General features: G+C 33.9%; 1 protein-coding gene across 3 annotated transcripts in view; it reads right to left on the minus strand.

Annotated features, from left to right (window-relative positions):
- Nucleotides 1-16,358, minus strand: part of LOC112526501 (CCR4-NOT transcription complex subunit 1) — a 30,454-nt gene extending 14,096 nt beyond the window's left edge. The window contains exons 1-29 of one of the 3 annotated variants that reach the window (XM_025136797.1): nt 16,125-16,358; nt 12,096-12,393; nt 11,780-12,008; nt 11,345-11,684; nt 11,120-11,233; nt 10,902-11,030; nt 10,629-10,820; nt 10,476-10,548; nt 10,354-10,394; nt 9,469-9,606; nt 9,189-9,305; nt 8,854-9,107; nt 7,061-7,164; nt 6,558-6,652; nt 6,243-6,476; nt 3,861-4,073; nt 3,672-3,750; nt 3,491-3,558; nt 2,958-3,103; nt 2,336-2,444; nt 2,100-2,246; nt 1,924-1,971; nt 1,714-1,842; nt 1,155-1,394; nt 936-1,067; nt 784-863; nt 595-700; nt 413-508; nt 141-293 (exon numbers count right to left, since the gene is read on the minus strand). In XM_025136797.1, coding sequence (XP_024992565.1) covers nt 141-293; nt 413-508; nt 595-700; nt 784-863; nt 936-1,067; nt 1,155-1,394; nt 1,714-1,842; nt 1,924-1,971; nt 2,100-2,246; nt 2,336-2,444; nt 2,958-3,103; nt 3,491-3,558; nt 3,672-3,750; nt 3,861-4,073; nt 6,243-6,476; nt 6,558-6,652; nt 7,061-7,164; nt 8,854-9,107; nt 9,189-9,305; nt 9,469-9,606; nt 10,354-10,394; nt 10,476-10,548; nt 10,629-10,820; nt 10,902-11,030; nt 11,120-11,233; nt 11,345-11,684; nt 11,780-12,008; nt 12,096-12,393; nt 16,125-16,223 — 4,203 coding nt within the window. In that variant the 5' untranslated portion in view covers nt 16,224-16,358. Of the gene's footprint in view, nt 1-140; nt 294-412; nt 509-594; nt 701-783; nt 864-935; nt 1,068-1,154; nt 1,395-1,713; nt 1,843-1,923; nt 1,972-2,099; nt 2,247-2,335; nt 2,445-2,957; nt 3,104-3,490; nt 3,559-3,671; nt 3,751-3,860; nt 4,074-6,242; nt 6,477-6,557; nt 6,653-7,060; nt 7,165-8,853; nt 9,108-9,188; nt 9,306-9,468; nt 9,607-10,353; nt 10,549-10,628; nt 10,821-10,901; nt 11,031-11,119; nt 11,234-11,344; nt 11,685-11,779; nt 12,009-12,095; nt 12,394-16,124 lie in introns of all 3 variants that reach the window. The other 2 variants (XM_025136795.1, XM_025136798.1) reach the window with 2 other exon arrangements.
- Nucleotides 16,359-25,564: the final 9,206 nt, after the last annotated feature.

The raw sequence follows: 25,564 nt of genomic DNA on the forward strand, positions 1-25,564 counted from the left end.
CATCTGCAAGCACTCATGATAACATCCAAGATTTACTTGAATGTAGAATGTGATATGAACACTCCCAGTGTGGGATCAGCAATTCATCTAAATACACCACAATATATGTCGCATTGAAAAATGGGATTAAACGATCTAACCTTCTCTGTTGCCGCCTGTTCAATTAATGCACAGCCCAGGTCAAGGTTGTCATTAGTAGCAAGCTGAATTGCATGTTCGAACAGTTCACTGGCAATATTAAAAGTCTGAAGATTGTTTCTTAGCTGACTTGATATTGAACCACGAAGAGGTTCCTAAAAACAGAAGAAATCATTGTTAACATGCAAGATACAAGAATATGCATAATTTACATTAGGAAGTTATATGCAAGAAAATATCAAAGTACAGTATGAATAAACAATGAACAAAAAACCTTGCATGTCACATGAGCCAAACTTCCAGCCAAACTTGCAACCATCAAGTGAGCTGCACTATGTATACGGCTCTCATCAGACTCCATAGCGTAGTCCTGTCATTGTACGTACAAGATCTTTAGGTGAGAAGACTTCAGTAATATTAACACACGATGAACATACTGGACCAGCAAAATGACACCTTTAAGACAAGTTCCTTTGTTGTTTGAGTTGCTATAGAAACACTACGCTGCACAATGCTAGAAACTATTTCTTTGATAGCCCGATCCATGGACATTGGGAGCACACTGTAAAACAAAAGAAGATACATAAGCTAGGTAAACCAAACATTATTTTGTTTACTAGCCACAAGGTCAAAAGAGGATAGAACCTCTGGAAGTGCAAATGCAGGCCCAGAGCTTGAAGCTTGGGGTTAACAATAACTTGTTGGTCAATATTTGATGCTGGCAGCTGCAAAGACAACAACCATTTCGATGAAGAAGAACAAAAACTATACAAGAAGAATAACACACTCTACCACACCTGACCAACTGAAAACGGCAACTGCGCTTGTAGAAGTCCTTGAGCAGATGGAAGCTGATCAGATAAGCCTAAAGCTGCCATCTTCTCATCCTCGCTTAAGGTAGCAGCAGGAAGATGGAGAGGAGCAGCATACTATCCACCAAAAAATTGGCACTAGCAAACCAGGGATGCAAAGAAATAGTATGGATGTAATATGAGAAATATACAAAGATAACAAACCTGGGACAATATACGTGAATGACTGCCAGGATGAGATGAACTGGCAACTTCAAGTGGTAATTCAACTTGATTCAGAGTAGATATCATGCTAGATTTAACTTCCCCAACCATTGGTTGTTGGGCCGACCCAACATCTTTGTTAGAAAAATCAGGGTTTCCTTCAATTTCTCTCACTCTGTCCATAAGAAGGGATGTTGGGGTAACTTCCTTCAAATCCACATTAAGATTCTTGAACAAGACCTGAAAGGTCACAAGGACAAAAGCAAATAAGTGAATTTACTAGTTGCCTCTATTCAGTTTAGCAATTACTGTACTTTTTCCCCTTCAAAAGGAATGTCGCATTCAACCATGGTTTTCTGACATAGGCAAGACAAATTCATTTTATTATTAAAAAGGTTATTCTTTAATTGCTATATAGAGATTTGCTTTAAGATACTAGGTGTTCCTTTGGGTGATATGCCAACCATCTTGTACTGAAGCTAAGCAACCCTAGGGCTTTGAGGAGTGATTCCCCAATTTAATATCATTCACTTTTTATCTCCATAAACAGTAAACATACCTCAATTTCAAACTTGAGATTCATTTTGAGATTCGGCATTGCATAAATTTCAGCAAGTAATCCAAGAATTCCCATGGTCCAAGGATTAGGAGGTTGATATGCTAGACTGCTTTGGCATGCCTCTAAAATCTGCAGCATGAACAAAAAAGATGTTTAATGCCTCACAATCCTCTCAACAGAGAATAAAGATAAACCAGTTAATCTGTGTACCTTGGAGGTAAATGGAATCACCGCAATCATTAAACCCTTTTCGTATGCCTGCAGTTATTTTAAAGGTAAACTAAGTTACATATCACACGGGAAAATAGAGGACAGTATTTTTGAAGAATAAACCTAATTACTAAAGGACAACTATGTTAGAAGTGGAACATATATTGTGTGATGACCTCAATAATTAAGGCCTTTGGATCAATCTCTTTAGCACGCAGAACATGGTTTCTACCAATCGTGATCTTCCCCAGCCAGCCTCCAAGATTCTTCAGCAACGAACGCTCTTCCGAACTAGACTTTATAAGTTCAGATCCTAGAAGAACCTGTTGCAACACCATCTAATATAAGAATTCCAACAATCCACAAATTATCACACGTAAAGCACACCAAAGAATAAATTATAAAAACGCACCTTGCAATTCTCATATGTGGCTTGAACAATCTCTCTGTTTAGAGGTTTTGAGTTGGCTTTCTCAAGGAACTTCAAGTACAAGTCGTGAAAGTTTGGTTCAATGCTCGCTCTGTCAATAAGATCAGTAAGCCAGGCTACTCAGAAAAATATCCACTCATTATATACAAGTAAGCAAAGCTTAAAAACGATCATCCAAACAAATTTACTGGCTTAATCACAAAAAATCATGTTAGTTATAGTGCTCCAGTGGCCGCTTCTGAGAAGAAAGTTTTACATGCTCGATTACAGTTACCAAGTTGTACAGAACAACTGGACACTGCATATATTATGTGCAGGCTCATAAGCAAACCTCCATGTGCAGGACATGAAGATGGGTTCAAAGATTTTGAAGATAAGACAAAAAGAAAGAATGTAGAATAAAGTCATGACAACCACCAAAACATGCCACTCAAAATTCCCAAAATCCTAATTTTCTGAAAAGAGAATGTGAGTGTCAATATAATAAGTGCATTAACATTCATTTTTCATAAAACCAATTCTGGTAAGCTTGATGGTTGTCAGAGCTTTTGCCCGAAAAAATATTACCACAAGAAAAAATTCAGTTAGTTATATGGTTTCTCACCTTTTCATGACCATGTACTGTGCAAACCAAGGATAGTACTGCTCTTTCAAAATTTCTGTGAATTCCTTTGCTTTAGCTTCAATATTGGCAGCCGATAAATTATTGATGATAAATGAGATCTTATCCTGAGTTTCTGATGGTGGGGCCTGTAAACGAGATGCATATTAGAGAAGCAAATGATCAGAAAATTTTACAAATAATATTTAGAAAGAGCAACGAATTATTAGATGCTCATAAAACCAGGATGATACACATAATATGAATCCATTTATCACAGCTAGATCACATCTGAACAAGTAAAAAGCAAGCATCTCATTCTCTGAACCACTCCACAGTTACTCAGTTCCTGGAGGGAAACACCATCTTGCAATTATTATTATCAAAAAATCATCTTAATACATTAACTTCTGAGATCCTTCACCACTTTCATTGAGCCAGGGAAATTATCTTAGTATGATAACTATAATCACTAATAGGCATTTCATTTGAAAATCCTGGAAGACCACCAAAAAGGGCCAGGGTACATAAAATACCTCTATGGGAGTTTCTCTGCGTTCAGCAGCAGCAACAAGTGTTTCAATATTTAATGCAGAACCAAACCCTGCATGATATAGATAAAAAGGCATCATAAGAGGAAGGTGAAGAATTGAAAACACCAGAGATATGAGAAAGATTCATGTATGTAAAAAGCTTAAGAGAAAGTTCAAAACGTACTTGCTGAAGAACCACGAGATGGCCGAACAAATGCAGGAGAGGAAGCCAACGCTGCTGAAGAACTAACAACGCTCTGTGGCTGCATTTAATCATGATAAAAAAGAAATTGATAAGATGCTTAACACCACCAAACAATTGAACGAGGATAGAAAACGTCTTGCATAACTCAGGTTGCAGTAAGGTGCTTGCCTTTGGGATGCTAACAGGTTCACTTGCTGGAGCAACTGAGACTTGCCCTGCGTTAGTTAAGTTTGGCTTCATATAATTGGACGAAGTTACAGAGGCTCTGTGTCTCTCATCTAAATAACTCTGGTTCCTCTGCTGAAGCTGGATTGGAGAAGGTATTTGAGAACCAAGCTGTCCACCACCAGATCCAATCAAAGGGAAAGATGAAGCCGCCATCTACAAGAAAAACAAATATCTGAGACTGCTTATATCAATCTACAATGGTCCAAAAGCAAACTTGAACATCAGCACTAAGAAAGATGTAATGGAGTTCAATTTTTATATGTGGGTAAGAGCATGCTATTAACCTAGTACTTTTCCTCACCAAAAAAGACCAAAAAGTATTGAAAGCTCAACTGATATCACTAAAGAAGGCACATTTTACTAAGAAGTAGATCCTTCATTATGTATCATTATTATAGTCACCATAGGTAAGTAGCTGACCATACATGAAACAAATATGTTGAAAATGATGACGGAAGCAAATTCAAATAACACCTTAATGTGATCTGATGATGAAAGACGTCACACTAAAGGCCCATGTACAAACCCCTTTGCCTACTACTTCGTTTGCCAATAAGACTTAACTTGTTACAACATACAATCCATGAAAATCTATTTTAATATATACTACAAGCATCCTGCACACTCCTAGGATCTCAAAAACAACACCTTCTTAGCTTTATATACAGGTATCAGAAAGTATCTCAGCCACCTGTACACTAACAAATAGAAAAAGCCATCACCCAACCCATTCATACTGCCACACTAAATCAGGCTTTGCAGAAGCATCAGATCAAACATCAATGCTGTTGGTAATAATCAAGATGGAGAGGCATACACCGACAAAGAAGTGTATAACAAAAGTAAATTGGGATATGCAAGACCAAATAATGAGCATCTTCAATCGTGGCACTGATAAAACACTACTTCCATTACAAGATAAATGTCACTTTTGATAGATTATATTAATAATCAGCAGAAGCACTGTAATATGTAATATACTATAATTAAGAATTAAATTGAATGTGATCAACAAACATCTAAACTAAACGCATTTTGATGGACTATAAAATATAGGAGCTATCATAGGTGAATTTGATGTAAAATATTTTTGGTACAACGCTTGTTTGATTAGCTAAAGATGATGATAATGTAAAGAAAACCATCATGATATATTAAAATTTTAAAAGAACAGCAAAAGATGCAATATAGAAGTTGAAACAAACAAAATCCATCATCCGGTTTGGAATAGATAATCATATTAGCAACTCCAGCTGCACCGTCTAAGTGTAAGCTCCAAACCTGCACACAAGGTTTTAAAGTACAAAAACGCAAGGTGGGACGTTTTCCCTGAGAGAGGCTGAAGCCTCTAGGTGGGAACATACTAGAAAAAATCAAAGAATATATTAAACAGAAATATACTGAACACGGTATTTACCGACAGGATTACACAATATACATACGCAAAACACATACGCCCAAAAAGAAAATATATTAAATATACTTGCACAAAATATTATATACTAATAAATATAAAATAGATATATATGCACAAGATGCATATATAAATTACATACTAACAAACAAAAAATATAATATAGTCAGTAGGTATGCAGCAGGTTCAGAGAATATATATATATATATAAAGGCGTAAGTACGAGGGTGAGAAGAAAGAAGGTTTTAAAGCTTGATTGAGAGGTGAAACGCTGTTGAGAGAAAGACTAGAACCAACCATTCTTTTTTACCAAAGTTTAGTGTTTTACTTTTAGTATTTAAATAAAGAGGCACACCCACATAACAGAGACGTACGCCTCTCTATAGACTCCTGCTTCACTACCACCTCACAATGCAAGAGGTACGAATTAGAAGGCATTGAGAGACGATGCCTCAAGTCCATTTTGCCACCTCGCCTTGATGCATACACCTTAACCGCTTTTTAAAACCATGCCTGCGCAAGCAAGTGCACACTGGCATATACAATTCCCTAACAAGCTACAGCAGACAAAAAAATGTGGTATTATTTCACAAGTAATCGGGATGCACAGAATGAACATATTCCTCATAAGACTTGAAGAAGTAATCCAAGTAATAGTTGACGTCGTTGCCATTCCACCACAACCGTCAAGAATCTCTCAACCTTCTCCATGACTAATCAACGTCCATCACTTCCAAAACATACAATATACGAACATAAAATGTTATACTATCTACATAGTTTACTACAAAAGAAGCAAAGCAACCTCATCCACCAACTATTCACAATCTGAATTATCAAAAATAATTAAGATGCACCAATGCATGCATAAAAAAAAAACAGACACCAAAGGAGCATGAAAGGTCTACCTCGATATTTGCTTGCGGGATAGAATTATGGTGTTGGTCGGCAGCAGGATTGTGGCCTGCATCTGATTCTGGGTGGCCTGATGAAATTCTGGCAAGCGCCCTTTCAATGAAAGCAACAAGCTCTGAATGAGTACCACGTAGATGTGATATTTGTAAGATATGTTGGCAGTATTGTGGCCATTCAATCAGGCGATCCACAAACTTCTCCAGAGCTTTTGTACCAAAAACAAACATCTGCATAAAGGCATTTTTCAGCATTAGAGAAACAAATGCCTTTGGAGTAGAGCAATGTCATCACCAGAAGTTAGTACTAACTTTGGAATCCGCAGGTTTGCGCAATGCATCCAAAACAGCTCGTAGGGCAATACCCAGTGTCAGATGAGTCACAAGTTGATTCTTAATAAGCAATCCTGCAATTTCAAATTTATAAAAAACATATTTCATAATTAAAAAGTAGTGCTTCACATAGAGACAAAGTAAATAGCAAATAACGATACCATATTCATATAAATACCATAAATATTAACTCAGTTTAAATCAGTCATGTCTCGAGCAAAAAAACAAGCCCCCCACAACTTTTTATATTGAACATGAGACCCCTTCAAGAAAATCCCAGATTGAGAAAACACATGCCTAAACACACTTATGGGATAGCATTATCACGGCAAAACAATTTGACAGTACAGAACATATATGTATTTATTAATCCATGTAGGGATTAAGAAAACTATGCCAAAGGAAAATCAACAACAAAAATTTGCAGTAGAGAATAACATTGCTAGTTACATTTCTGCAATGCAAGTCCTATGAGACCTTACCAAAGAGAACGGCAGCAAGTTTAAGTTGTCTGTCCGGGTATCTGTTGAAGAACTTGTACTCTTCAAACAGGTTGGCAATCATGCACTCGAATATTGATTGTTCCCTGAAAGGCCACACGGCAGCAGAACATAAGGACTCTACAAACTATAAATGTAAGAATCATCTCCGGTTGGCATTTTGCTAGGTATTTCCAATAAAAATGTTCAAGTTCATGGGCAATGATAACAAATTTAATTCATACTCAAAAGACTGAAGAAAGATCAGGGGTTATTCAAGAATTAAGCAGCAGAAGGCTAGTAGTCAAATACATCAGTACCCATTTCAACTTCAGCTCCCTCCAAGAACTACAAACTTAAACACAATGCAGGTCACCTTGAAGCCAAAGACTTTTGAAACCTTTTATGATGGTCAGATTTTGTAATATCATAACAAAGGCAACATAGGGAAGGATAGAGTCATGTTGGGTATCTTTCATGTACATTTTCAAACTACATTCTTCATTTGTCTGGAATTAAATGACCATTTTGCTAAAAACTTGAGAATTAAACAAGCATTTTGCTTAAAACACGAAAAGTGAGTAAACGTTTTAGCAGCTTAAAGTGCCAATCATCAGATTGTAATGTTTAAAACAATTAAACAAGTCAGCTGTTTCACAAATGGATTCAACCAGACTGCAAAGCTCACACACACAATGACAAAACATTATGTGATTAATAACAGAGTTATCCTCTAGTGATGGCTGCCTTCACTCTTTGCCTCCAGCTCCAAACACATTTACACCGTCACAAGATTCCCCGATTCTAATCCATGAGATTACACCTAAGAATACCTCAATCATCTACCACTTCATTGACTAAGGGCACCTTCAACTATGAAGGAACTAGTGGTCAAGGACACATGTAACCTTCCATTCACTGACCATAATTTGGCCAACACTTGTATTCACAAATTGATAAATAAGATGCATCCTTAGGAACACCATTATCCCAACTGACAGCTAGCAAATAAACTAGTACCAGGATCTTCACTTGCACCAACTTCCTTTTCCAACAAAATAGACCAATACTACCAAATAATGTTATGATCCCCTTCCATCAGGAACAACCCATCTTATTCCACACATCCTCACAGCTCATGTTTCATAATGTGCCTTGGTTTCTAGGCATAACATGGACACACAGACACCAAGCACTCAATTAAGGAATCCAATGATACATTTGTAGTGTACAAAGCCCTCCTCTGTCCCTCCTACAATATGAACAAGAATGCGTCCTAGAGTGAGCGAGTCTGTAACATAAGACTCACCAATACACATGATTACATGAATCAAAGAACCACAAACTCACATAGGAAGGGATTGGACGCATATTCCTTCCATTACCACCCACTTAACTGAGGTTATTATTTGGAACCAGTTATTATTACTGACTGAATAAAGAAAATGTGCAATCGCTCATTATAGAAGACTCTGAAAATGAGGAGGTTTTTCATTCAAATAGGAATGGGATGGAAGACAATTCTTAAGTTTCTTGCTCCTCAAAATTTAAGATAATTTGAGAAAATCGCTATTCAGGTTGAATGGGAGCTGCAAAACCTTTCTCCAGAAAAGAACCCATTGTCAACAAGTACTATTCTTCCCACTTAAATCACATTACATGATCTAAAAACCAAGATGAAAATAAATTAAGAAAACGAACAAATTAAGCATTTTAACCTACGAATTTCTGTAACAGAAAAAGAGATAGAAAATGGTATTAGTAAACTTCAAAACAAATCTGAGTAAAGAATAAACCTCTTTTCAGAAGATTCCTTAAATCGGGCTAGCATTTGAACCATTGCATCAATCGTCAACACACCAGAGAACATTTGCTGGAAATAAGAGTTGGCCTCTGTCTCTATATCATCTGCATACACTTCAGATGTTGACGAATCAGGACCACCATTGTTCTTCATCCTTGAACTATTGTTCGTAGACTTCAAATGTAATCTTTCCATTTCCTTAGAAAGTTGATTTGAGGATAGCAAGCTTGTATGCGATTGAAGGACCTAAAAAGACATAGATTCGAACAGTGTGTAGACTAGAGATAATTGAATTGAAATAGAATACAACCATTTGATGAGTAAAACCTTTAAAAACACAGGAGCAGTCTCCATATAAAGACTCCAGATGTTACTGGAGTTATGCAACCGATTGGAAGATTCATGAGCACCAAACTCCACCTCCTTCAGAAATCGGAGGCACTCCTGAAAAGGTAACACATGCATATCACTATCATTTTTAAATCTCTTCTTCTTGAACAATGCATGACAGTGTTTAATGAGAAAAGATGTGAACGTAGAACAGTACTAACAATTCACGATGACAGGGCATGGCATAGGTAAAAAGTTGCAAAGAGTTGTAACTTACCTCAAAGAAAGTATCTCTGTAAGTGCTTAAATTCATGCTCAACCACTTCTCCAGATCTACGAGCTCTTTTCGAGAAGCCAGGGCAGCCAGCCTGATACCCAAATACATAGGTACCATATCCAATACAGGAGATACAATCTGTGACGAAGAAAGATATTTTAGAAGACTTGACAAAAATACATACAGCATTTGAGAGATGAAGGCTAAATGAAAACAAAATTTGAAATTAGAAAAAAGATAATGGAAGCAAGTAAGCGAACTTTTCAGGTTTACACAGCAAGAGGTAAAAAATAAGGAGGCAAAAAACTACCATAAAACATATTTCGGGAGATGATGCTTCTATGTTCTACAAATATAAAAACAAACAATGGAAACAGAGAATCACAATAAGCATAAACTGCGCATTAAATGCAAAATATCACGTCTAACCATAAAAGGTTTTCCAACTTCCTTCTCACCTATTCTCAGTACAGCACAGGTCATAATATAAGATTAGCACACAAAGTTTTATAGGTCATAATATAAGATTAGCACACAAACTTTTACAGGTCAAAAAGCAAATGGCTAATTCTTTTTTCACAAGTCAATATGTCAAAGTTGCTGTCAGAACTGTAAAAAGGCTTCTCAAAATATTTTCATCACTCTGTTCATGTTTAACAATATCAGAGATGACATACATAACATTTTATTCTCACAACACAGCTTAATTATATAGTAGAAATCTAAAGATCATTACATCTATCAGAATCAGTATTGGAAATTGAATGAAGACCGCGTGCCCTATTAGTCATAGTACAATACACCATACACATTCTACTTATCCATATTGCTTTGAGACACTAATACAAGCAGTACCGAATTAGAAATTAAAACTGGACCACTGACCTTTAACTCCTGGAATATATCCAATACTCTGTTTGTGTTATCTGCATCCATGTTGAGTGTGTCATTTAGAGCTCTCAACAAAAAGGGAGGGTTTACATGCCAAAGATGGAGCAGAATGCCACCCAAAGAAGCATCTTTAAGTATCATAGGAAGAACAACCGAAGAAACTTCATGTTGGATGAGATTATATGGTGTCTGCATATTTACAATTAAACCATCAACCAAAACAACTTAATGGAGAAGCAGAAAAATAGAACAATGTGAGATGACAATACATTAACATGGGCCATCCCAAATAACAACACTTCGGGACAATTCCTAAGAGGATGTTCAAGCAGCAACCGCACAGAATTTGCAAGCCCTCTCTCAGCTAGCTGGCACAAGACCTCCAAAAGGTCGAGGCATAGCCATGCATGATTTGCATGACCAGATTGAAACTTGTGATTATTGGCTATATCAACATATGCCTGCAACAATAGGAATAAATCTTTTGAGCCCTCAGATAACTTGGTCATTCATAGAAAAAGCATATATGAAAATCTTCATACCACTTGTCTTTCACAGTGTGCAAATGTGAATACTTCAGGTGGTACAGAAACAGCACACTTCAGAAATGACAGCTGCCCCTCGGTGTTTTTCCAAATGTTGCCACAAACAGCAGCCAGTGGAAAAGGATCCTGCATCATCATCAAACGAATCAGTACAATATAAGCATCAAGAATGCCACTCTCCATCACTGGCAGAGCTAAAAAAATTGAAGAAAAACCTGAGATGCATGTCTGTAACAGGAAATCAATAGCAAAAATGCTGCCTCGTCGGGGATGTAAAAACCCTCATGATCAAGATTCTCAATTACAGTGGTCCAGCTGATTCCAGGAGCCTATATATTTTCATCAGTGTTAATAATATTTCCAAATTGCATCTGCCATCTTCATGGAAAACAAAAATATGAAGAATATTTTAAAATGAAAAAATGAAATATGGAACTAACAAGCTGCTTAATTGATTCTATAAGGACATCAGTGTTCCAGGAGTTCAATGATGACATATCGGACAGACTCCCTCTACCAAGAGCAGAACAAAATGTTGAAAATGCATTTTCATGGTCCTGAAGACCGGCATCAAATCGGACAATTGTGCCTAGTATCCTAGCAACAGTGATTTCAGTTAGCGGTGAGAATGAAGATAACAAATCTTTGCACAGCGATACATCTAATGTGCACTTATAACCCAATTCTCTCAACATGTCCGCCATGCTCATCTCCTTCTCCATTTCTGCTAGGATAGCATCAAATTCGTCATCATTGCCTTCACTAAGAAAATCGATATCGCTGAAAAATTAAAACAGAAAACAGCAAAATGATTTTAAAATGGTAAAAAATAAAATCAATTCATCTTGCACAAGCAACAAAAATCATAGACTCACCTCAATAACTTGGAGTCTTGCAGTTCATCTGAAAGGAGAGGAGCTAAAATAAACCCCGAATCCTTATCGAACTGAACCAGAGATAACAATTGCATAAATGAATCCACATGTTTAGAAAGGACTTCAGATTTATTAAGAAACAGCAATATATCCTGAACACAGTCAGCGGTATGCAAAGAGGTATGGGTAGCAAACAATTCCTCAATCTTTCCCATACAGAAGTTCCTTCCTGCAAACAGCAATACAATTCTCATATGGGCATAAATATAGAGCTCTTGCTAACAGCATAAAAACAAGAAACAGCAAGACAGCTCACCAGCCATTCTAATGTCATTGTTTTCCGAATCTGTCAAAGCTAGGCCAAATCCAAGTTTCTCATATGCCGATAACTGTAGCGCAATAGATAGATTATCCAGAAATTCTTCAGTGATTGCTGTTGGCCTTACTGACACAGAGAATACAGTACTAAACTGCGGCTTTTCCAGCATTTTTCTAAAAAGTGAAGCAACTACAGGTTCCAGACGAGTACTTTTCAAGTCCTTCTCATATACATTAAAGTGGTCCAAGCAGGTCTCTAGAAGCAAAACACTTCCCTCCGTTCCATAATCAACATACTGCAGAAGATGCAACAATATCAACAAGAACCCATCAAATGCAATATTGATCGGCTCAACTACAATGAACCTTTTTCTAAAAACAACACGGTTAGATTCTCCTAAGTAGACTGGTTATTATTACAGAAAACAAGCAGTTGTCTGCCAACCACATTAACTTTATCCCTCTATTCATGCTTTGGTTTTGGAGTATGGACCCAGTTAACAAGTACAAAATTCTAGCTAACCTTTCATGTGTTGGTAGGCATATACGAGTTCTTTGTGTTATTTAAGGGTCATCCCTTTTCACAGAATCCCATGTCCTAATAGAATACGAATAAAAAAGGTAAGAACATGTTCTCTTTAAAATTATACGTTCACCGAATTAACCTCATATTTGCCTTCTATCATTTCTCCTAAAATCATGCTCATGACTTGCATATATATCCAAAACAAGCAGTGGTCTGCCTACCACATTAACTTTACCCCCTTTATTTATGCTTTGCTTTTGAAGTATGGACCCAGTTAACAAGTACAAAATCCTAGTTAATCTTTCATGTATTTTTAGGCACAGAAAAGAGTTCTTTGTGATTTTTGAGGGCCCTCAAGTCCTACAAAAATACAAATAAAAAAGGTAAGAACATGTTCTCTTTAACAATATACACTCACAGAATTAACCTTGTATTTGCCTTCTACTAGATAGCTTTTCTCCTATGATCATGCTTGTGACTTAAATGTATATCCCCCACAAACAGCATACCTTCCCTCTAAACAAAGCAGGGTTCACCAAAAATTTGTTATATAACACCAAAAATAAAATGGAAATATGGTACAGGAGGATTTGCAGCCAAATCAAACTATGCACTAAACAGCAATCTGCACATAATATTACCAAAAATAATACCCCTATCCATAACTCTCAACATGAACAAGCGTAAACCCAAATCTAGTACCACCACCAACACTTAAATTGGAGCCTAAGTGTCAATAATACCCCACTCTCCAAGCAAACAAGATACCAGAATTTTATAAAGGAAATCAAGTCTTCAGAATGCAAACAAGCACATTTCACATTCCATTTTCAAATCTCCAGGAACCATAGAGAGTGGAGCCAAGGACTCCTCCCTCTGTATTGACAACAACTAATCAGCAAAATGGGGACATCAACAGCCTACAGAACGGAGAACAAAAGAAACCATAGTTGGCTATCATTCCCAGTACCAATACATAGTTCACCAAGAAAACCAAGCCATAGCATATACCAAGCAAAGTATCCAAACAACTAAGAAAGTCTAGAAAAATCCAGGAAGGAGCAAGTAGTAGAAATAATCCTACTGAAATAGACAAAGACCGAACAGCAGATACACCAAGAGAATCAATTGATTGACCAACTAATTATTAACTAACTAGAATAGGGAATCCTACAAACGAAAATCAAGCAAATAGATATCACCATCTTATCATTCAACTTCACAAAAATTCACAAGGGATCTCTTTCACAACAGAAAAACCAGAAAAAAAGAGTGAGGCCACCTATGAGATTGGTCAATCCTGTCGGCATCACAAAACCCCCTCCTCCTCAACAACAAGAGCGTTTGATTGCTGCTCAACTTCCAAGATCAAGCACACAAAGGTCCACCCTTCAGGTCAGTCAACATGGACGTCACAAGAGTACCACTCCTCTACACCATAAGAGACAGCTGTCATTCCAATATTGCTCTTTTACTTTTGGCTGCCATTCACACATTGATTTTGACTTTTGGCTGGCATTCGGACTTCCATACCAACTTACAGTTCTCATTCTGACTTCAAGCTTACGTCATGAATGTCACTTCAGATTTAATTTGAATTTGAGACTGAAGCCTCCTCTCTGTTTTGCCATTTCTTTCAATGTTTTACTTTTGTTTCTTTATGAAAAAAAAAAAGTTATTTTCTTTTCCACTTAGTTCTATATCTCAAAAAGAAAGGATAACAGGAGGAAAACCCCCGCTACGCATCAATAAATATGTTTGTTTGACCGATCTTTTTCTTAATATCAACCCCTAAGCAAACTGTTAATAAACACAAACTGGTTATATTCTCATTATAACTTTTTTATAGTTTACAACATTAAACATACATTCAAAGTGTATTATAGATATTTCGAGAGTGACATTTAGGCCTTCAAAAACATTTATCACGTTTTTAACATCTCTCATTGCACAAAAAGTTCTTTTGAGGGGTGACACATTTAAAAGAACTAGTAGGGTTACTCCTCTGGTGGCCTATAGTTCACTGCTCCAAGTTATTGAAACTACCTCTTTACAAAATGCATGAGAAGATTGTGTGCAAAGACCTCCCTCCCAAACCCTTAGAATTCCAAAGAACCATGACACACGAAGGTCACTTCTTGTACATGTGAGTGCACTGGCGGAGCTACGTTAGAGCCAGGGAGAGCATATGCACCCCCCTACAAACTTCATTTTTTTAAGAAATAGATATATCATATATGTAAGCTCAAATCCCAAAATGGTCACTAGTAAGTCTTTTCTCCACAAGAAACCTACCCCAAGTCCTTGGCCACATTACTAGAATTTGGAACTTTGTGAATTTCTTTCCAATTGCAATCTAGTGATTTGTTGAATTACTTAAAATTGCAGTTATCTAAATTTATTTTTGCTTTTTATGTGTATAAATGGTTGATTAATCTAACTTCTAATCAATAATCATGTATAAATATTTATCAAAGACAAAAACGACCGGTGATTAGTCATCTATGTCAAATAAGAATAATGTTAATAGTTGTTTCTAGTTAGGGTTTCGGATCACGGTATAATATTCGAGATGAAATTCACGGATAAGTTTTAGAAAATGAAAATTCGTTGAGATCACTGTTGAATCTTGTAAAAGTCGTGGTTTTATCAATATAATATCATATCGTTGTTTTTCTTATTTTCAAAAAAACTAATATTTATTTTTTTTATTAATAAAAATATTTGATTTTTCTATGCTCCCGTGTGTGAGTGTATAACATGTGTGTCTCTATATATGTACATATATACATGCACACACATTGTTCTTTTAATGGATCTATTTACTAAGGGTTGTCAAAGTTTGTCACTTACAGAAATGGATATAACATAACTGAATGTGGTTTGGGTTTTCATATTTATACTAGTGGTTTTATGTAAAACGTACACCATGGCTCTTTTTTGGGTTGACAACTCTGCTTGCACCACATGCCATAACTACTATGGTGATGCAATTGCGTACAATCCCTTTACCGTCCTCGTAACAGATGTTATATACACAGCATGTAATCAGACTGGCTTTCTTCTGAGTGTTAGTGGAGCAAAGACAAGCGCCTTTACTTAAGGTCCAAAGTCCAAGGTGAGCCTCATTCGTGGGTCGCAGTTTGATGAACACATAAACCTTGAGGTCAACAAAATTACCAAATTGAACACGAGTGGATCATCCATCCTAACAAAGGCGTTTAATATCCAAATCCCCCATTCCAAATGTAATTCAGTTACCCATCGACTGCTACATCAAACTCCCAAAATACCAAATAAAACCAAACAAGCAAAATATATAAACCGAGCTAGTAACTTTCCAAGCAACCTCATTTCTAGCACGCATTATATTCGTTCCACTTACAGTCATGTGGAACAATTAGGGTTTTAACTTACAAGTAGATCGCTCGAGAGAAAACAAAAAGATATGGAGAAAATTTCATCCTTTAAGCTTTTAAGAAAAGAAAATTGATAATATACCTGAGAGAGTTCGCGAAGAACGGAGTCGAAATTGGAATCGTTCAAGCTCTCGAACAACAGCCGAATTTCAGTTGAGAATCTTTGCGCCAACGGAATCATGATGAAATAGCAGTGAATCAGACGATTTGCTAATTGATTTGACGATCAAAAGCTAGGGTTTCGAATTCAGAGCGAGGGAAAATCGGGGATTTTCTGAGAGTACAAGATATATAACTGTGAAAGCAAAAGGGGGGTGAAATTTTGTGGGCTGTTTGCAAGCGTATATATATAGAGAGAGAAAGAGAACAAAGCTCGGTGCATTCGGTGCATCGATTTTAATCGACCCTCTTTCTTGCATACACTTCTTAATTTTGTTTTACAATTTTCTGTAACATAAAAATTTAGCTCCCGTTTGATTTGTAGGAATGAAATAAATTCGGAAGATTTGTATTTTAAATCTATAACAATTTCATATTTGATTTGTTGGATTGTTCGGATTTGAAAATTTTAGATTTAATTGAAATTCTTCAAACATATGATTTTGAAATCCTTAGGGGTTGGTTGGGATTTCGTATGATTGTATGTAATAAGGTCTTACAAAATGTTAAAAACTAGTTTTAGTGTATTCAACTACATTTATCTTCAAATTTGTCTTCACTTTTAATTCAATTTAACGAACTTATAGATACATTAATCTATTTCACATGCATGAATTTGTTAAAGTTTCAGTCATGATAATAAAAATAGTTAAATAAGGTGGTTGAATGTTGATGAGGGTATACAAATGTACATAAGTTTTCTGTTCTCGTATTTTCACCATAACTCTTATTATCACTGAAACCCAACTCTTTCACATTAAGGGATCGTTTATCTAAATGCTTACCCGGTAAGTGTTTAATATTAGGAGTCAACACTATAATTTATTTATTGTGTAAGATTGTAATACATCAAAATGTATCTTATACAACAATTTACCTGGTAAGCATTTACCCGGGTAAGAGTCATCACATTTACTTACCCAGTAAAACTCTCCATCCTTATCATCGCTTTTACCGGGTAAAATTATTGTCCCTTGCCATGTTCATCCGGTGAGGAAAATTACCCGGTAAGTACTTATCAGGTAAACGTTTGCCGACAAAAGTCACTACTTTCGTTTATCTTATGGGGTAACATTCTCCGTCATCGAAATGGATTAATGGTAAGCGTTTATAACTTGATATGAGTTTACCGGGTAAGAGTCGTCACCCTCACTTACACCCGGTAAGATTCTCGAACTTTGTCTTCCCTTTTACCGAGTAAGATTTTTTATCCTTGTTATGTTAGTCAAATAAGGTAATTGAACCAATAAGTGTCTGCCAAGGTAAGTGTTTAGTAAACGACCCCTAAGTAGAGTTGGATTTTCATGAGAATTTTTTTTTTGGTATTTTTTACCTCATATGACTTCATTTTCCTATTTTTATCACCATAATTGAAATTTTAACAAATCTATATTATAAAGCATTTGACAAAAACTCTTAAAAATAATTTTTTATGCATAAAGTACTGTTTATTAATGCATATTACTTAAAACTCAAGATTGCAAGTAGATTGTGCGTAACTACAACTTATTAAAGTTTCATATCTGAATTCATGTAACTAACTGCAGATAAACATAATCAAATACAAGATAAACATCTAATTTTAAATATAAAAAATCTAAAATATAATTTGGATAATAATTGAGTTTTAACAGAATACTTAATTATTATCTTTATAAAATGTTATATTATTAAATCAAAAATAAATTATTTTGTTATTAAACTTAAATTAAATTATAATAAAAAAAATAAATTAAAGAAATTACATAAAAAATGAGAACTTTTAAATAGTTGATTTGATATTAACATTAATATTTTTTTTTAAATTTTTATGATATCTTCAAATTTATATTTTATTCAAAGATAAAATCATTATTGTTTTCTTAAAAACACATAAAATTGTATTATAACATTGACATAGACAAATAATAAAATAAAACATTAAAATCGAGATATGTCTCGTTGCATTGCGCGAGTACTCTTATAGTTTATATAAGTGAAAGTGATTGAAGGTATGTAAAAATCCGTATAAAAGTGAAAATAAAGGTGAATATGAAAACGGGTATTGGTAGATGAAGGTTTGTGTTATTTGTAGTTGTCAATTGAAGGTAGTTGAAAGGTATGCGGGTTTTTAACCATTAGATTAAAAACTCAACTTATCTAAATAAGTTAAAGTGCTTTCACACTCTCACGAAAACTCTTACTCTTAAATGATACCAATGTGGCGTTTATTTTTAAAGATGTGTTGAAGTCTGAAGTTTGATTTCACTTTTGATTTATAAGAGATGGTGCTGAAGTCTGAAACATGAATCAGTCATACTGTTTGTTTTTGTGAACAGACAAACGTTTGAAATTTAAAATCTGAATCAATTTATTTTAATTAAATTCAAATGAATCATTTAAATAAACGCGAAGATGAGAGAGAAAGGTCTCGAAGGCGGACACCTTTTGTGAAATCAAGAGGTGTTAAAGGGTTTTCTTTTCCACTTAATATTGAGTGGAAGCTTTTAAGCTCTTAATTTTTTTAAAACAATGTGAAAAGGAGAATGTATGACTGAATCAGACTTCAGAAGCAATTAATAGGCAATTTTAAAAACAAAGATGACTCAAGGCTTATAGGGTGTTTGATTCGCATAATGTTTTTTGAATTGAATGAAATCTGTCAAATAATTAGAATTTGAAATAATTTGAATGAAATGTTATCATGTTTGACCATATGTTTGGTTTACATAAAATGAAATGTAATACATCAAATGAAGTGGAATGTGTTTGTTGGTCAAGTTTAGAGAATGTAGCTTATAAATGGAAAATAAATAAACGACAATGGTGGTGCCTGATTGGTTTGAACTTGACTTTAAATGTCAAAAGTACCAGGAGGTCTCAGGTTCAAATCCAAGAAGGAATAAAAATTCCTTTGTGGCCGCAGAGATTCAAATGCGGTGACTTCGGGCTATCTACAAAGCAGGTAGTCGCCCTGAGATTAGTCGGCTTGCATAATGAGTTGGATATTCAGGTTAATCAAAAAATAAAATAAATAAATTAATAAATAAATAATGATAAATAACCAAATCTTTTTTTTGAATTTTGTTTTTTCTTAAATTATAAATCTATACTATATTATAAAGCATTTGATAAAAAACTCTTAAAAACCATTTTTTATGCATGCAGTACTGTATATTGATGCATATTACTTAAAATTCAAGATTACAAGTAATTATGCATAAGTACAACTTATTAAAGCTTCATGTTTGAATTCGTGTAACTAACTACGGATAAACATAATCAAATAGAGGATAAACATCTCATTTTAAAATCTAAAAAATCTAAAATATAATTAGGATAATTATCAAGTTCTAACAAAATAATTAATTATTATCTTTATAAGAAAAAAATTATGCATAAAATACAATTTATTAAATCTTCATGTTTGAATTCGTGTAACTAACTACGGATAAACATAATTAAATAAATGATAAACATCTTATTTTAGAATCTAAAAAATCTAAAATATAATTAGGATAATCATCAAGTTCTAACAAAATAATTAATTATTATCTTTATAAGAAAATTATATTATTAAACCAAATATAAATTACTTCGTTATTGAACCTAAATTAAGTTATACTAAAAAATTTGAATTAAAAAATTACACAAAAAATGAGAAATTTTAAATAGTTAATTTGATACTAAAATCGATATACTTTTGTCAAATTTTATGATATCTTCAAATGTATATTTTATTGAAAAATAAAAACATCATCGTTTTTTCAAAATCACATAAAACATATTATAAATCGACTGAGATAAAGAATAAAATTAAATATTAAAATAAAGATGTATCTCGCTGCGTTACGCGAGTATCTTTCTAATCATAGTAACATTAGCATTTAATGCGAGGAAATACATAAATTATCATTTATTAAATCAAAAGTAAATCACAAATATTATATTTAATATTGTATATTGTAAATATAAAAGATATTATGCATATAATATTAGATATTATTGTATAATATATCAAATGTATATATATATATACTAGAAAAGTACTCGCGCAATGCAACGAGATATATATTGATGTTAATGTTTTGTTTTATTCTTATCTCTATCGATGTCAGAATACGATTTTATGTGGTTTTAAGAAAGCAATAATGTTTTTACTTTTGAATAAAATATAAATTTGAATATAACATAAAATTTTGAAAAAATAACATAATATGAATTTTGGTTTAATAATATAATTTTTTAAGTTTAAACGAAACAATATGTTTTTGTTATAATAATATAATTTTTTATAAAGATAATAACAAAGTATTCTGTTAGAACTCAATGATTATATTAATTATATTTTAGATTTATTATAATTAAAATGAAATGTTTATCATGTATTTGATTATGTTTATCTGCAGTTAGTTACACGAATTCAAACATAAAGCTTTAATAAGTTGTAGTTATGCACAATCTACTTGTAATCTTGAATTTTAAGTAATATGCATCAATAAATAGTACTTTATGCATAAAAATGGTTTTTAAGAGTTTTTGTCAAATGCTTTATATATGACTAGAAGAGTACTCGCATAATGCAGCGAGATATATCTTCATTTTAATGTTTCGTTTTTATTTTTTTGTCTCTATTGATATAATACGATTTATGTGGTTTTGAGAAAGATAATGTTTTTTTACGATTTAGTTAAGTAATTTATTTTTGACCTAACAATAAAATTTTATAAAGATAATAATTCTGTTAGAACTCAATGGTTATTCTAATTATATTTTAGGTTTTTTATATTCAAAATGAGATGTTTATCATGTATTTGATTATGTATATCAGCAGTTAGTTATATGAATTCAAACATGAAACTTTAATAAGTTGTACTTACTTACAATTTACTTGTAATCTTAAATTTTAAGTAATATGCATTAATACACAATACTTCATGCATAATAAATGATTTTTAAAAGTTTTTATCAATTGCTTTATAATATAATATAGATATTTCCTATTTTATATATTTAATAGTATGGATATCATATTATATATGTTAGATATATGATATTTCCTATTATATATATTTAATATATATATTATATAAAATAAATACGTGTTTTATATATAATACATAATCTTTATATAAATTACAATATATGTTTTATTTATCTAATACATAATATTATATAAAATACAATATACATTACATTATATCATATTAGGGTTGGGTTCATGTGAGATCAGCTTATTTTCGTGATACCCATGAGACTACAAAATAACACTGAAATTTCACAACAATTCATTGCAAAGGTATTAAAATAGCGAACATTCACAGCAAAAACATCATGAAGGGTTACAAATATAATATGTGTTTTATATATATAATACATAATATTATATAAAATACAATAGACATTACATTATATCATATTAGGGTTGGATTCATATGAGACCCTTAAAACCATAAAATAATACTGAAACTTTACAGAAATTCATTGTGAAGGTATTAAAATAGCGAACCTTCACAGCAAAAGCACTATAAAGATTTACTTTCACAAACCTTCACAGTGTTTTTGTTGTGAATGTGCAGTGTTATTTAAGTGGTTTCACGAATCTTATGAAAATAATTTGGTCACATGATCCCAAGTCTATCATATTATACACAGGGGTTTGTTCAAATGTTAATTCAATAATTAACATTAACTATGTGAACCGGTCCTTGTCTTTAATATTTGTAATCTATTGATTAAATTCATTAGGGAATTTTTGCAGTAAATAAAAAAAGAATGCTTAATAAACATATGTGAACAATCTTGAACAAAGGGTAATTTTGTAAAAGATTAGGGAGATTTTTTTAGCATTAATTACTTTTTGGTAATTACTCCATCTGTAACACCGCGGTTTACGGAAACATCATTAAATTAATTTAGTTTCAAAAATCTCAAAGTACGGGATACCGATTTACAACCCAAAATACATAATTTAACGCTTAATAATTACATAACAAACCATAACATAATCATCGGGGACATGTCTACCTGGAACATACAAACCATATATAACCCAAAAGTAGGCTTCAGACGTCAATCCCTAATCGGTCAACCGACCTTGTTCGTACCTTTGTCAACTTGCCCTGAAAAGTTAAAATCACTAAAAGGTAAGTTATAAAGCTTAGTGAATTCATATGGAAATATCTTGTTACAATGTGTTATATAAACGTACATACTAGGAAACGAAGAAGGACTCGAAAGAAAGTTTGCATAATGACAGAGCAACAACTTAGTTATACCACATGATGTCATTTACAACAATGTACTTTCAACATGGGAATCACAAAGGAATTTTCAACATAGAAAGACATCAATATAATCAACATCATACTCAAGATCATGCAAGGTCAAATACCAATTTACTTCACACATAAACATAAGACTCGACACCAAATCCACCCTTCATCTCCCGGATTATGCCAAAGTCCTATACTCACCCCCTGACTCCCACTGGGCAATGAGCACAACAGCCCCTACGATTGTCTCACCGGAATCTATGGGATGTCGATAATCGGCGCATAAAATGTACTACAAGACAATACAAGCAATAAGACAATTTGAGGGGATACTCAAGAATTAATATGAATCATGGATGAACAAGAAAGCAAATAAGCATCCATAATCACAAAGTACACATGTATGTCCACGTAAACTCACAATGTTGCTTAATCTATTCGGTTGATCAAACAGAAAGCCTCGATCCAGCTCCAAGTTTTCCACAGTGCAAACACTTGTCACAAGCTCCCCATGTGATTTATATGACCTCTTGAGTACACATAAGCAAACATTACTATTTACACCATCTAAACTCTTTTCAATTTGACAATTACACTTTAAAATCCCATGTACAACTCTGTTTTGTTTTACCCTACAAAACCTCATAATCACATAATAGTATCAAAAGACAATTTGTAGTACTCTTTCCTTGCTTTCAAATTCCTCTGACCTCATGTTTTTGTGATTTTATAGGATTTATCTAAAATAGAGTTACCATGACTTTCAAACTCGAAAATAGCTATTTTTCACAATTTCATGTTAAATCCCAAACCATTATGTACCAAATTCATATATTAGTCTTATATTACCATAACTTATATGAAATCATCATGAATCCACCATTATTTTACCAAGCATCCACCTATTTCATCATCATACAATATTGACTATCAAAAGTCAAACTTTTTCAAACTATATCATGTATAAATAACTATTTCTTGGAATTTAATCATGATTTCAACAAGATAATAAGTTATTTATCATCTATCCTACATAATATCAAGATTTAAACTTATAATCTTCAACATGAAACCCTAATTTCATGGTTTATTGAACTCAAATTGAACACATAGTCAAGAATAGAAGTGTACCTTTGAAATTTTTAATAATCTCGGAAAATTTCACCAATTTCTTGTAAAAACATCCAAGTTTGTTGCCCTTGAAGTCTCATGGAGTTTATAAATGCAATGAGAAAGAAAATAGAGCCAAATTTGTTTGTTTTTTTAACTTAGGGTTGCTAAAACCCGGGTTAGGTTAGGTTTGACCTGGTTGGGTATCCACTTTGACCACCAAACACTTAAACATTCATAACTTTTCACTCAGACCTCCGTTTTCGATGAAGTTTTCGCCTACGCGTTCCTTATTGAGTCTACTTTCACCTCAAATTCTCAAATTTCTAAAATTCCTCTCAAAGAAATATTGGTGTAAATTATTTCCTATATAGCCACTATACTTTGCACATATATGCTCATAGAGTACTACACTTTGTTTTCTTGACATCTACCAACTCTAACATCTTACATCAACTTATTCTAAGGTGTTCCAACCTTTACTTCACTATTCCAACCATTTAAACAATACTAAGCATGTAACACATCATTTGTAGGTTATTTAAGTTGATATACAAAGGTGTGTATGTTACAATTACCTCCTCTTTTTGAAGATTTCATCCTTGAAATCATTGTCGCTAGAGAGTTCCGGATAATTGGCTTTCATTTCTTTCTTGTTCTCCCAAGTCTAGTTTGGACCTTGGTCATGCTTCTATTTGACCAACACCAAGTCTACAATCTTATTTCGAAGGTTCACCGTTCTTTCATTCAATATAGCTTTCGATTCCTTGGTGTATCTCAACCATTTATCAAGTTTTACCTCAGCCAAGGGAAACGTCTCATTATGTTTACAGGCACTTCCGTAGATAACCCACAACGATACACAATAGGATAAAAATTCCCTTTTTGGGTGCCTAATTTCACGAAAATAAGAATTTCATCTTTTATCTTGTTGATAGAGAAAGACATCATGAATTCCGATGAGTTCTTCCTATAGTTCCAAATGATAAGCTTGCTTTCCCACTCACTCAAGTATCTTGAAGGGTCCAACAAAACAAGGACTTAATTTACCTTTCTTACCAAATCTCAGAACTCCCCTCCAAGGCGATACTTTCAACATTACCATATCACCCATAGAGAACTCAATTGGTCTCCTCCGTTTATTCGCATATGACTTTTGTTGATCTTCTGTTGCTTTCATTCTTTCTCATATAACTCGGATCTTGTCATGAGTAATCTGTATCTACTCAGGACCCGCCAAAATCTTTTCCCATGTTTCATGCCAACAAAGAGGCATACGACATTTACGTCCGTACAAAGCCACAAACGGGGCCATTCTAATCGATGAATGATAAATATTATTATAAGAAAACTCTACTAATGGCAAGTGGACATCCCAACTTCCACCAAAATCAAGTATACATGCCTTCTAATGTTTGAATGGTACGCTTTGACTGGCCATCAGTTTGCGGATGATGTGCGGTATTAAGGGTAACCCGCGTTCCCAACTCTTGTTGCATACTCGTCCAAAACTTGGAAGTGAACTGAGAATCACGATAAAATATTATTCACTGATACACCATGTCGTGCAATAATATTGTCAATGTACAACTGTGCCCATCGGTCCATCGAATAAGACTCATGAACAAGAAGAAAGTGAGCACTTTTCATCAATCGATCTACGATAACCCAGATACTGTCATGCTGTCTAGACGTCTCTAGAAATTTCGTCACAAGGTCCATCATCAACTCTTCCCACTTTCATACCGGCACTTCAAGAGGTTGTAAACTTCCATACGGTTTCTGGTGTTGGCTTTCACTTGTAGCCAAGTGACACACTTTTCAACATATCGAACAATATCAACTTTCATACTCGACCACCAATATTCGATGGGCAGATCATGATACATCTTTATACCTCTATGATGAATAGATAACCATGGTTTATGCACTTCCTCTAGAATAACCTCTCGTAAACCCCCAAGTCTCAGCACCCAGATTCGGGTTTTGAAGAATTTGA

This window comes from Cynara cardunculus, assembly GCF_001531365.2.
Source record: "Cynara cardunculus var. scolymus isolate 2C chromosome LG 14, CcrdV1, whole genome shotgun sequence".
In the NCBI taxonomy this organism is placed as follows: Eukaryota; Viridiplantae; Streptophyta; class Magnoliopsida; order Asterales; family Asteraceae; genus Cynara; species Cynara cardunculus.